Source organism: Leopardus geoffroyi, chromosome D4 (assembly GCF_018350155.1).
Source record: "Leopardus geoffroyi isolate Oge1 chromosome D4, O.geoffroyi_Oge1_pat1.0, whole genome shotgun sequence".
In the NCBI taxonomy this organism is placed as follows: Eukaryota; Metazoa; Chordata; class Mammalia; order Carnivora; family Felidae; genus Leopardus; species Leopardus geoffroyi.
In genome coordinates this window covers 13,178,350-13,191,194 of record NC_059342.1, presented here as the reverse complement: position 1 = coordinate 13,191,194, position 12,845 = coordinate 13,178,350, and the positions used below count along the sequence as shown (strand labels likewise).

General features: G+C 41.8%; 1 protein-coding gene across 11 annotated transcripts in view; it reads left to right on the top strand.

The window, feature by feature from the left end:
• TRPM3 (transient receptor potential cation channel subfamily M member 3) overlaps window positions 1-12,845 on the top strand; it is an 803,483-nt gene that overhangs the window by 693,484 nt on the left and 97,154 nt on the right. For all 11 annotated transcript variants that reach the window (XM_045468653.1, XM_045468651.1, XM_045468658.1 and 8 more), the window contains 2 exons: window positions 8,946-9,046; window positions 10,666-10,800. In XM_045468653.1, the coding sequence (XP_045324609.1) occupies window positions 8,946-9,046; window positions 10,666-10,800 (236 nt within the window). The remainder of the gene's footprint in view (window positions 1-8,945; window positions 9,047-10,665; window positions 10,801-12,845) is intronic.

Sequence of the window (12,845 nt, the reverse complement as noted above, 5' to 3'; positions counted from 1 at the left end):
GAGAGAGAAACTAGCAGTGGCAATCTTCAGGAAGTACCAGAATGTAATTCCTCGAAGTGAGAAATGCTCTAAGGTGCAAAGTTCTCTCCTTTCTCTGTAGCAGCATGTGCAAGAACTAGAATGAGTTCAATGGTGACTCTTGAGTCTGACTTAGCCCATAGAAACAGGGGTGGTGGGCTACACATGGAATTAGGCAGATAAGTAATGTTTGCAGCAGGGAGCTTGTGTTTGTGGTAGCTGAGAAGAAAGCCTTCCAGCTGTGAAGAATAAGTAGCCTGGAATGCTACTCTGGGCCCATTGTAACCCAACTCACTAGATGATAAATAATAAAAAAGCAGTTAGCATATAGATACATTCTATAAAAAATAACAAAAGGGCAAAATGTATGCACAGAAGAATATCTGTAAAAATGTTTCCAGAGAACAGATGAACCTTATGAATAAATATTTTACCATGAACTTTAAAAAAATTAAATCGCAACAAAGCACTTTATCTATGAAGAAATACTTCGAAGTTGGAATACCAAAATTCAGGTAAGAGTAGTTGAGGCAACAGGAGGAGATATAACGTGAGTAGCATTCAGGAATGAAGTAGAAGGGAGGACATGAAATTATCACAGAATTGCAGAAGAATTGAGAAAGGCTGCAAGATCAAATATACATTGTGAAAAAGAAAACAGTACAGGACACAACGTATAGAAATGAAGGAAGGGAATGGAAATGAAAACCAATGGAAATAAAGAGTTAATTCAGATTAAAGAGAAATTATATTTATAGGAGACAGAAAATGGATATCCAACATAAGCATAACTGCTATCTCCAAAGAAGAAAATCAAAGTAATGGATCAAAGAAAATATTTTAAAATACAATTTCAGAATTTTTTCCTTAAACAAATTTTGAAACTTTGATCTAGATATTGAAAGGGCCACCTTGAACCAGGAAAGACTGATTCAGAATCCCCAACAACTAGACACAGCCTACTAAAGTTACTGAGCCTCAAAGAAAATAAAGATGACTTTGGGCCACCAGGCAAAATGATCAAGTCTTTCATGAGATTAAAAAATCAGGTTGGCTACAAACCTTTTTATATTAACATTCAATGCCAGCAGACAACAGAGCAACAGATTTTGATATCAAGTCAGTGTCATTCAACTATCAAGACTATTGAGAGAAAAAACAAACAGTTTAAAACATTCTAGAACTCTAGATTGTCCCCATGACTTTCTCTTGGGAAAACTCCTAGAGAAGATGCAGCCTACCAACTAAGAGATCCTTGGGTACCCTCTGGCAAAATCATTAATTGTAACCATTGTTACTAGAATCTAACAGAACTAAGATAAAAACAAAAACGGCACTTTGAGTAACAGAAAGGAATGTAAGTGTCACCTGCCTTCCACAGTAGAAATAATGCAACAACAAAAAGAAATTAAGAGGAAGAAGGATAGAGATAGAGGTGGTAGACATTTCGACTCATTATAATATCTGGATCTTTGCCTACTAAAATAAGGAATATAACTTTAGACTGACAATTCAAATATTAGTAATAGAAATGTAAGCATATTGAACAGAACCAGTTAAAACACTAAAAATATGGTATGTTCTAAAATGGAATGGTGGAAGAGAGAAAAGGGAGAAAGGGTGTGTGAACAAGATTAATCATTGTTCACAGTAGAAAATTAATGAGTGTTGTGTAAAGAAATGGAATTAGGAGTCCCACACCAGACCTACAGAAACAGAATCAGCATTTAAAACTTTTTTTTAAATCTGTATTTACTTTTGAGAGAGAGAGACAGAGTGAGAGCAGGGGAGGAACAGAGAGAGAGGGAGACACAGAATCCGAAGCAGGCTCCAGGCTCCGAGCTTTCAGCACAGAGCCTGACGCGAGCCTCAAACTCATGAACCATGAGATCATGACCGGAGCTGAAGTCGGCCACTTAACCATCTGAGCCACCCAGGCGCCCCAACAGAAGCAGCATTTAAACAAGAAACCCAGATGAATCATATGCACGTTAAAGTTTGAGAACCCTACTGTGCACACAGCCAAGGTGTAAAATACTCTTGCTTTCTCATCTCTATTGTACCTTCCTATCTTGATGGTCTACCTACAAGAATATTTTTAATCACCAATAGTGGTAGTTTTCTTTTACTACCCATAACAAATTGCCACAAACTTAGTGGCTTAAAATGATAAAAATTTATTCTCTTTTGATTCTGGAGGCTGGAAATCTGAAATTAAGGGATCAGCAGGGTTATGTTCCTTCTGAAAGCTTCAGGAGAGAATCATTTCCTTGTCTTTTTCAGCTTCTGGAGGTTGCCCGCATTTCTTGACTTGAGCTCATTGCCTGTATCAGTCCAACCCGTTGCTTTCATCTTCACATGTCTTACCACTACTTTGAGATCCTTGCCTCCCTTTTATAAGGACACTAGTGATTATATTGCATTGGGCCCACCAGATAAGCTAGTATAACCTCCTCAACTCAAAATTCTTAATTGCATCTGTAAAGTCTCTGCCCTATAAAGTAACATCACTGGTTCCCAGGATCAGGACGTGCACATCTTTGAGGGGCGGGGGCATCATTCAGCCTAACACACACTCCATTTGTTCAAATCTCTACCATCCTTCCATACTATAATCAAATTCTACTTCCTCCTTCAAGTACTCAACTGCTGAGGCAGTGCTCTGGGCTTATATGTACAGCTTCTACAACATTTACCACTTTGTTCATTGATATAGTGATTTATACACTTGTCATAGCTCTCTTTTTAAATTTTTTTTTTTTCAACATTTATTCATTTTTGGGACAGAGAGAGACAGAGCATGAACGGGGGAGGGGCAGAGAGAGAGGGAGACACAGAATCGGAAACAGGCTCCAGGCTCTGAGCCATCAGCCCAGAGCCCGACGCGGGGCTCGAACTCACGGACCGCGAGATCGTGACCTGGCTGAAGCCGGACGCTTAACCGACTGCGCCACCCAGGCGCCCCGTCATAGCTCTCTTTTTATCCCAACTCACCTCCATTCTGGTTCAATTGCAATTTCCTTAAAGGAAGAGATTGCAGATATGCTTCTATTCCCATATTCTTTAAAGGTGCACACACTAACATTGTCAAAGACTTCTTTTTTTAATGTGTATTTATTTTGAGAGAGAGAGGGAGGGCTGGGGAAGAGGCAGAGGGAGAGGGAGAAAGAGAATCCCAAGCAGGCTCTTCACTGTCAGCATGGAGATCAATGCCAGGCTCAAACAGACCAAGCATGAGATCATGAGCTGAGCAGAAATCAGCAGTCAGATGTTCAACCTACTGAGCCACCCAGGCACCCCATCATCAAAGACTTCTTAACTGCCAAATCTAATGCACATTTTGAGGTTCATTCATTCATTCAACAAATGGTTATTGAACACCTGTTATGTGCCAAGCACTGCTCTGGACTCTAAGAATACCGCAGTGAATAAGGTAGACTAACTCCCTGGCCTCTTGAGGTTTACGCTCTGGGGACAGAAATAAATAATAAACTAATAGAAATAGAGCTGGTGCCTTGTAATGAAAAAAGTTACAGAGAAGGAAAGTCAGTCTTTTTTACTTACCCTCTTGCAGATTTTGACCTAATGATCACCTCCTCTTTCTTAAAAACCTCTCTTCCTATAGTGTAGGGCACCATGATCTCCACGTTCTCTTCCTATATCTCTGTTGAATGTGTGTGTGAGTGTGTGATTTCTTTCTAAAGATTTGCTTTACTTTCATAGCCTTTAAATGTTGGTGTTATTCCATGACCAATCCTCTTCTCTCTTCCTATCACCTTCACGCAATGTTTTCCAAATCTCTGTCTCCAGACCTAATCCCTCCCCTGCCCCACATCTCAATATCCAATGGCCTCTGGTCATTCCCACCTGGATGGCTATACCACAGGCATTTCAAGCTCATTATATTCAAGATTGCAATTTTGCTGCCCCTCAAAGCGTGTTTTTATCTTACATTGCCAATCTCAGTTGGCCATCATGGACCCGGGCCCCCAAGGAGACCACTTTTGACTTCTCTTGCTCCCCACTTTAAATCTCTCCTCCACAGCTATCCATTGTGCTTTATAAATATCCCTCCATCCAAACTACTCCTTCAGATCATTATCCCTTTCCTAGAATATTGCAATACTTTCCTTATTACTCTTTCTCCCTCCAGTCCAATGTCCCTTCCAATCCACCCTTCACACTGGTGCCAAAGGAATTTCTCTAAGATGTACATCTGAGACATTATTTCTGAAACAAGTGTTTCCAGTGGTTTCTCTGTGTCTCCAGGATAAAGGGAGACTCCTCCAACATCATTTATAAGTCCTTCCATTCTGGCTTCAGCTCTCTTTGCTAACTCACATATACCTCAAGCTTTGAATCTTCCTCAGTGTCTTCCCATGAATTGCCTAAATTTGCAGGGGTGTTGAACTCTCCCAATCCTTTCCTAGGCTGTTTCTTTTCATACAATGCCTTTCTTCATCTCACCCATCTAGTGAATTAATCCCTTGCTTAAGACCATTATGTATGCACTTAAATATTCTTCAGCCTCCTGCAGAAAGAGGAAATAATAAAACTATATTTTTTATATCTTATACCTACTTGTATTCATTCCCACATCAGGACCTTTATACTCGATGTTGCCTTTACCTGGAGTGCCCACCCCAACCACCACAAGTCCTTCACATGGTGGCATTTTCTAATTATTTCAGTCCAGTTCAAATGTTATTCTCAGGGAGGTCTTCTGTCCATTCAACCCTCTACCACCACCCTGGTCATTCTCAGTACCACCATTAAACCAGTGCTTTCAAGGGCCTTCTTCATGCCCTCCTAGGATCTGGCATGAGCCAGGGTGGCAGTGTCATATGGGTGGCATAACCCTTAGCTCAAACCAGGATCTTCATGGACCCCAGACCCATTTCAATATTTCAAGGCACCTTCCAACCCTCTAGTTCCCACACAGGGTCAACCAGATGCCCCACAGGACACCCAGACTTGTACCTACAAAGATATCCAATGGCTTCATATCCAGCTCTGGTTTCAGAAGGACAGCCTGGCCAGCTGCCTGCATCATGTGAGACTGGGTAGCCAGAACGGTGCTGCCACATTGATTTGGAGTGACTCAAATTGTTCCTATAGACACAGGTCCCACTCCTGGGAATGGCACTGCTCCTTCATGGCATTTACACAATCAGAAAGTATACTGTTTCTTAGTTTGTTCATTTATTTTCTGAGTGCTGCTCTTCTGCTAGTAGAAGTAAGTAGTAAGCTCTGTGCAAAGAGTGATCTCAGCTACCTTCTTCACCATGGGATGTTCAGTGTTAAAACAGTTCCTGGCACAGAAGGTATTCAATATCTGTTGAGCATGAGATGATGTATTTAATTACAGACCTAACCCCTCCTCTAGAATGTAAGCTCTCAAGACAAAGGACTCTGTATTACTCATCTTGGTCCTCATACTGGCATCATACCTGCCATATGAGAAGGCATGAAATCTGTAGTTTTTAATGTGTAAATCAATTAATAAATAAACAGATGAATAAGTGAATGAAAATATATTATCTAGACTCAAGGTTCTTAACCTTGCCTTCATGATTTTAATGTCAAGGGAAGGTTAAAGACCTCTTATTCTTAAAAGCTTTTGGGGAGCTTTTAAAAACTGCAGTGCCCAGGACCAATGAAACCAGAATCTCTGGGATGGCTCCCAAGTATCAGTCTGTTTTAAGCTTTTCAGGCAATTCCAAAACATAGACGCAGTTGAGCATAGGGTGACCACCCATCCAGGTTTGTGCAGGACTGAGAGTTCTCTCAGGAGGTGGAAATTTCAGTACTAACACCGTGACTCTCCTAGGCAACTGGGCTGGTTGGTCACCCTGGCTGAGAACCTCTGATCCAAACTGTCACCCAGGATCATTCTTGATGTACTTTCAATTTTTGAGAAGTCAAGACTCATTGGCTTCCTGCTTTCACTTGACACTTAGGTAATTACATTCAGGTAACTCACATTGACTTTAATGTAATGTCAATGACTTTGCTTCCTCCTATGTGTTCCTGTTCAGACTGTGCTGCGACCATTGACTGGGTGACATACAAATCTGTGGCATACAGATGGCAAAGGGAATGATTAAACCATTACAGCAGGTCACCCACGACCAGCAGAGCAGCTAAGGAAGCAAAGGAAAGTATAGAGTGCTACCTTTCCAAATGCAGCCGCAGTGAGCCTTCACTTTTTTTCCTTAAAAGTGATGATAGTACATTTTGACACGTTCCTATTTATCACTTATTTACACCAGTTACCCTAGTATTAGTTTGCAGTTTCTGATGTTACCCCCTGAGGTGATAAATAATTTTAATAGAAAAATCCCTGTATGAACTGAATTAATATTCATCATTCCAAACGCTAATTAATTTACTACAAGTATACTGAATCCATCGATGCATGGGCACCAGAATCAAAAATGCCCTTTGACCTGTGAAGAGAATGTGGCACACAGCTCTCTGGGGCCTTTGTTATTCAAAGGGAGGTCTCAGACCATCAGCACCAGCACCACCTGGGAGCTTTTTAGAAATGCAGAAACTCAGGCTCCACCCCAGATCTGCTAAATCTTAATCTCTAGAAGTGGGGCCCAAGAATCTGTTTTAAAAAGCTCTCCAGCTTATTCTTTTGCATGCTCAAATTAGAGAAGCGCTCCTCTAGAGAACATTTTGCTCCCCTAATTCTTAACTTCAACATCTCAGAGCCAAGAGGAAAGAGGCAAAGGGAGGCAGCAGAAGAGACATGTAGCACAGTGGTTCCCAAGCCCTGGAGCGCATTGAAAACACCTGGAGATCTTTAAAACTATCAGAGCCTGGTCCCCACCCCAAACAATGTGATGTAATTGTTTTGGGGTGCACTCTGGGTGTACAGATGTTTTAGAAGCTTCCCAGGTGATTCTACTGTGCAATAGACTTTGGGAATCACCGATACGGTCTGATCACCAGCAGCCCTATCTACAGCACTCCAGTGCTGAAGAATCCAGGAAAATGGGCAGGACTAGCATTTGCTGTCCCTCCTTCCTCACAAACATCAGAATCCGCAGACATGGAATGAAGGAAAAACTCACTGGGGCTGAATCTCACCTCTGGCATGATAAATGCTTCTTCTGTTTACCTTCTGTTAGTAGCTACATGGTTTTTTTCTACCTCTCTGGACCTCAGTATCTTCATCTATCAAATGGAGATAATAAGACCCATTTCTCAGGATTTGGGGGGACATTGTATATGATAATACATGGAAGTGCCTAATATTTTGCCTAGCACATATTAGATGTCCAAAAAATCTGAGCCATGTTAAGAGTGCTGTCTCTGTACTGTGCTCCCCTGCTGGTGCGACCTCTAGCAACATGGAGTCAGGCAAATATTTAGGGATGTCTCCTGTTCAGGGTACTAAGGATGTCAATTGCAAAAACCCTGTTTACATGTGCCCATTCACTATATGGTTTCATTTTAGTATCACATTCCAGTCAGTAAACTAAGGATAATTCTTATGGTCCCCGTTTCACAAGATGATAAAACAGTGGCACAGAGAGGTTCACTGTCACATAACTGCAAAATAGCAGACGTTGGTCCCCTGACGGTAGCCCAGCATTATCTCCGCCTACCATTCTTGACTTCACACCCAGCTGCTTGGCAGGTTACGTGTATTGACAGGATGCGTCGATCTAGACCAGTGCTATTCCAATAGAACATTCTGTGATGATGGAATTGTTCTGAATCAACACTCTCCAGTTCATAGGCCACCAGCCACATACGGCTACGGAGCATTTGACATGTGGCTAGTGTGACTGAAGCATTAAAGTTTATTTAATTTTAAATAATTTAGATTTAAACAGCCACAGGTGGACAGCACAGATCTAGCCACTGAGTCTGGAGAATGAAAGGAGAACTTAAAAATCTATTCCGGTGGCTTCTACCCACAAATCTAAGAAAACCTAAGTCATTTCTTTTTATTCTCTTAAAAGATCTTCTTAACTCTTTTTCATTAGAGTGGCAAAGCTGGCTCACTAAGATACGAGGACACTGTTACCATGCGACTTACTATTTGAATGATGCGTTGCACCAAAGATTGGCCAGTAGAAACAAAATGTGTCGCAGGGCAACACTTCTCAAACTTTAATGTGTGCATGAATCATCTGAGATCTTGTTAAAATATGGATTCTGATCTAGGGTAGGGCCTGAGGGTCTGCATATATATATATATATATATATATATATATATATAGTTTGTTGTTTGTTTATTTATTTATTTATTTATTTATTTATTTATTTATTTTGAGAGGGAGCCAGCATATGCATCAGCAGGGGAGGGGGCAGAGAGAGAAGGAGAGAGAGAGAATCCCAAGCAGGTTCCGCACTGGCAGGGCGAAGCCCGGTATGGGGCTCAAACCCATGAACTTTGAGATCATGACCTGAGCCGAAACCAAGCGTCAGATGCCCAACCCACTGAGCCACCCAGGCACCCCAGAGGGTCTGCATTTCTAAAAAGTTCCCCGGGTGATGCTGCTTCTGCTGCTGCTTGGCTCCGTGGGCCATACTTTGAACAGCAACACTTGAGCAGTAGTCTTCAATGAGCTGATTTTGTCTCCTTCCTCCTGGATGCATTTGGTGGCATCTGGAGACACTTTGGATTGTCGTGACTCGGGTGGAGGTTGGGGGTGTCACTGGCATCCACTGGATTGAATTCAGGGATGCTGCTAAATAGTCTACAATGTACAAAACGGCCCCCACAGTAAACAATTATCCTGCCCCAAATACCAACAGTACCGAGTCTGGGAACCCCTGCTTACAGCTGAGTCTACGCCCCAGGAAGAGGGGGACTGACCAGAGAGTAATGGAGTAGGTCTTCTCGGCATAATAACTGATCATTGTTTTCTCTCTCCCACTCTTTTCCCCTACTTGTCTACACACAGGAGCCAATGCCTCAGCCCCGGACCAGCTGAGCTTAGCTCTAGCCTGGAACAGAGTGGACATCGCTCGCAGCCAGATCTTTATTTATGGGCAGCAGTGGCCGGTAGAGTATATGTCATCACCCCCTGGAAAGCCCACTCGCGTGGGCAAGTGTATTTGCTTAAGAAGTCTCTGAGAGCGGCTTGAGAAACTGCTGCCTTTTCTCTAGGATGGAAATGTTCCCTTGCAGCCATCCTCAGCCTCAGCCCCTTTCTCATATTTAGGAAAACACTGCCACCTGGTTGAAGACGCCACAAAGCACAACTGCAAACATTCCAGACATTCCCATCTCTGAGTGGCCTTTGATGGCAATTTTCAGCTGCAACCGATGCCATTTCTTTTACACGTCTAAAAAAAAAACCCGTATAAGACAAAAAATGGTATCAATTAAAATTAAGGAAGGAGTGGAATTAGCAGTTTGCTTCTGGTTGTCTTGGAGGTTGCCGCTTCTGAGTCGTGGCCACCCCAGGCTAGCACATGGCTGAGTCGCACCTCGGGATGCAGAATTAGCAGGTGCCATCTGGTCCTGGTGGCTGAGCACAGGCCCTCCCCGTTCCCAACAACCACACAGAGGCAACCAAAGCTTTATATAACTGTTCTTGGTGTGTTTCCCTCAATTGACACTACCAAAAATAAAAACTTGGAAAATTGGCTATTGGGCAGCTTATGCATGTGTCCCCAAGAGGCGGCCAGCAGTCTGAAATTTGATCTCTGTGCCCGGAATAACTGAAGGGCAATGCCCTCATGGGCAGGTCTTATTTAACCCTTCCTTTCTCCCAGAGAGCTTCTGCCTCCGGTTGAGCCCCTGTCTTTATTTATAGTGCTGCTAATGGATTGCTAGTGTGGAAAGACTGGTCAAGGAGTCTGGACACTGGGAAATTTTTGTGAAAGGAATTAAATAAAACCCTAGTAAACAGACCAAAGAACCTACATAATTGAGGGTCTCTGCACTGAAATGGGTGAGACAGAGTCAAGGTAATCTAACAATGAAAAGACAGAAGAGCCTCCTTTTTTTTAATGTTTATTTTTGAGAGAGAGAGAGAGAGAGAGAGAGAGGCAGAATGTGAGCAGGGGAGGGGCAGAGAGAGAGGGAGACACAGAATCCGAAGCAGGCTCCAGGCTCTGAGCTGTCAGCACAGAGCCCAACGCAGGGCTCGAACTCATAGACCATGAGATCATGACCCTGAGGCGAAGTTGGACGCTTAACCGACGGAGCCACCCAGGTGCCCTGAGCCTACTTTTTGATCTCTTTGCTAGGGTCCCTTTTTTCAAGGTGGCCAAGGATCTAATTCAGAGCCTCAGAAAGAGGGAAATGAGGGCAGCAAAGTAGCCAGTTTGTCATTTCACTAGTGTTGCAGAAGTTTGGTCAGAGAATTGGGGAAGGAAAACCTTGTACACCCTTGTACCTTCTTGGGATCCAGAAGAAAAAAGAGAGTCAAGGAGGAAATAGCTTTTGGAACTAGAAACCTTGAATTTTATTTGCAAAGACAGACCCCAAAACACAAGAGAGATTGTGGCTGTCCCAAAAGTGGAGGTGGGAACAGTCTTTCCAGCATGTTCTTGGATGTGCTGAAGGTTTACCAGATGTCAAAGGCATCCATTTCTAAACTGTTCAGGTGAACAGCACCAAGCAACTGCATCCCTGGACCCTGGGGCAGACTAACTCAGTGACTTGATTTGCAGGTGGGGTCTTTGGAGCAAGCCATGTTGGATGCCCTAGTTCTGGACAGAGTGGATTTTGTGAAATTACTCATAGAGAATGGAGTAAGCATGCACCGTTTTCTCACCATCTCCAGACTAGAGGAATTGTACAATACGGTAGGACCAAGCTAAGGCGCTTTTTATTTTCTCTGTGTTTTTTTGTTTTACCTTCTCCTGCCCCCCACATGCCTGTGAGTCTCTCCCCTCCCCTCCAAATGCATGGATCATTTTCCACAAATACTCCCTTAGACCTGTAGATGACAACGCCAAGTCACCAAGATCCCACTTGTTTTAACTGCTCAGTTGTCAACGGAAAGCTAACATTCTCAGATTCTTATACAAAACCACAAGACTCTGGGAATTAGAACACAGTTTATACTATAAGCCCAGAGGGCGTTTGAGGCAAGCAGCAGAGGAGAATTGATTTAACTCAACGCATCAAAAGGAGACCGATTAACTATCCTGCATCATCTTGTTATTCTCAGAGCTACCATCATTCATCCCCTTGCCAACAAAATGGAATAAAATGTAAAATACTCCTTATTTGGAGTTGCCCCAAAATATTTTTTGTATCATGTAATAATTTGCCAATTCATTTACTAGGGATACCAAGGAGTAACCATAAAGAAAAACTACTATTTATGAAGTTTTTTATACTATTCAGTGAGTTAAGTACATTGGCTCTGAGCTGAGACTCATTAAAACCCAATGAAGTTTAAAGAGTAGATATTGTAACCTTCAAGAGGAGAACAAGGTATTTGGAGAGTACAAATGAGGAAGGTTAAGAAAAACTTTCTTCCCAAAGGCTCTGGACCTACTCAATAGTTTTTGCTACTTGTTCTTTTAATTTCACATTCTACCAGGACAAACTCCTTTGGCTCCCCAGTAGACTTCTAATGTGATATCCTTACATAAACTACATTGCTCCATTTCCCAAATACTCTTTCAATCCATCTGTGATTAACATGTTGGGGACGTAATTCCTATGATAAATCAGAAGCAGTATTAAATATATAAGCATTCTTAATCAAGGTCAATAAATTTTTACTTGGAATTTTTTTTTTAAAAAGAGTAGACATTGTTTTCCTCCATTTTACAGATAAGAAAACTGAGGCCAAGAAGGGAATTGGTTTATCCAAGACCACAAAACTCCTAAGTTAAAAAGAAAGCCAGTACTGAACCAACACTTCTGTCTCAGAGGTTATTCTTCTCCTCATTGGTCATAATGCTCCTCTGTTCCACCACCCACAGCACTAATAAGATGGAACTTATTGACCTATTCTCCAGCCAGTGGTGGGTGTTAGATGCTGCCACACTGGCTCTATCTCACTCCTGATGCTGGAACTAGAAAACAGGTTAGCAGAGTGGCTCCAGGTTTCTGTGTCCTCTGCAGAGTTTTCTTAGTTCTGCATAGTAAAATTTCCAGTAAGAATAGCAGACTGAATTAAAAGAAAGACTAGGAGGCCCCAGCTTCCATACCCATAATAAAGATCAATAATTAGCTATAGGAGAAGTGGATAAATTCCTAGAAATGTACAACCGACCAAGTCTGAATCATGAAGAAATAGAAAAATTTGAACAGACCAATCAATAACAAGTAAGGAGATTGAGTTAGTAATCAGAAACCTCCTAACAAAGAAAAGCCCAGGAGCAGGTGGCTCCACAGGGGAATTTGGTGAATTCTACAAAACATTTAAAGAATTAACACCAATTCTTTTCCAACTTTTCAAAAACATTAAAGAGGAGGCATTCCTTCAAACTTATTTTAGGAGGCCAGCACTAATTACCCTCACACCAAAGCCAGATAAGGACACTACAAGAAAAGAAAACTATAGGCCAGTATCCCTAATGAATATACATGGAAAAATTCTCAACAAAATACTAATAATCCAAATTCAACAGCACATTAAAAAGTTCATACACCATGATCCAATGGGATTCCATTCCTAAATGCAAGGATGGTTCAATAAATGCAGATCAATAAAGGCATACCACATTAATAGCATGAAAGATAAAAATCAAATCATCTCAATAGGTGTAGAAAAAGCATTTGCAATGTTCAACATCCTTTCATGGTAAAATTTCATGGTAAAATTCCATGGATTTCATGGTAGAATCTCTCAATAAATTGGATATAGAAGGAACGCACTTCAATATAACAA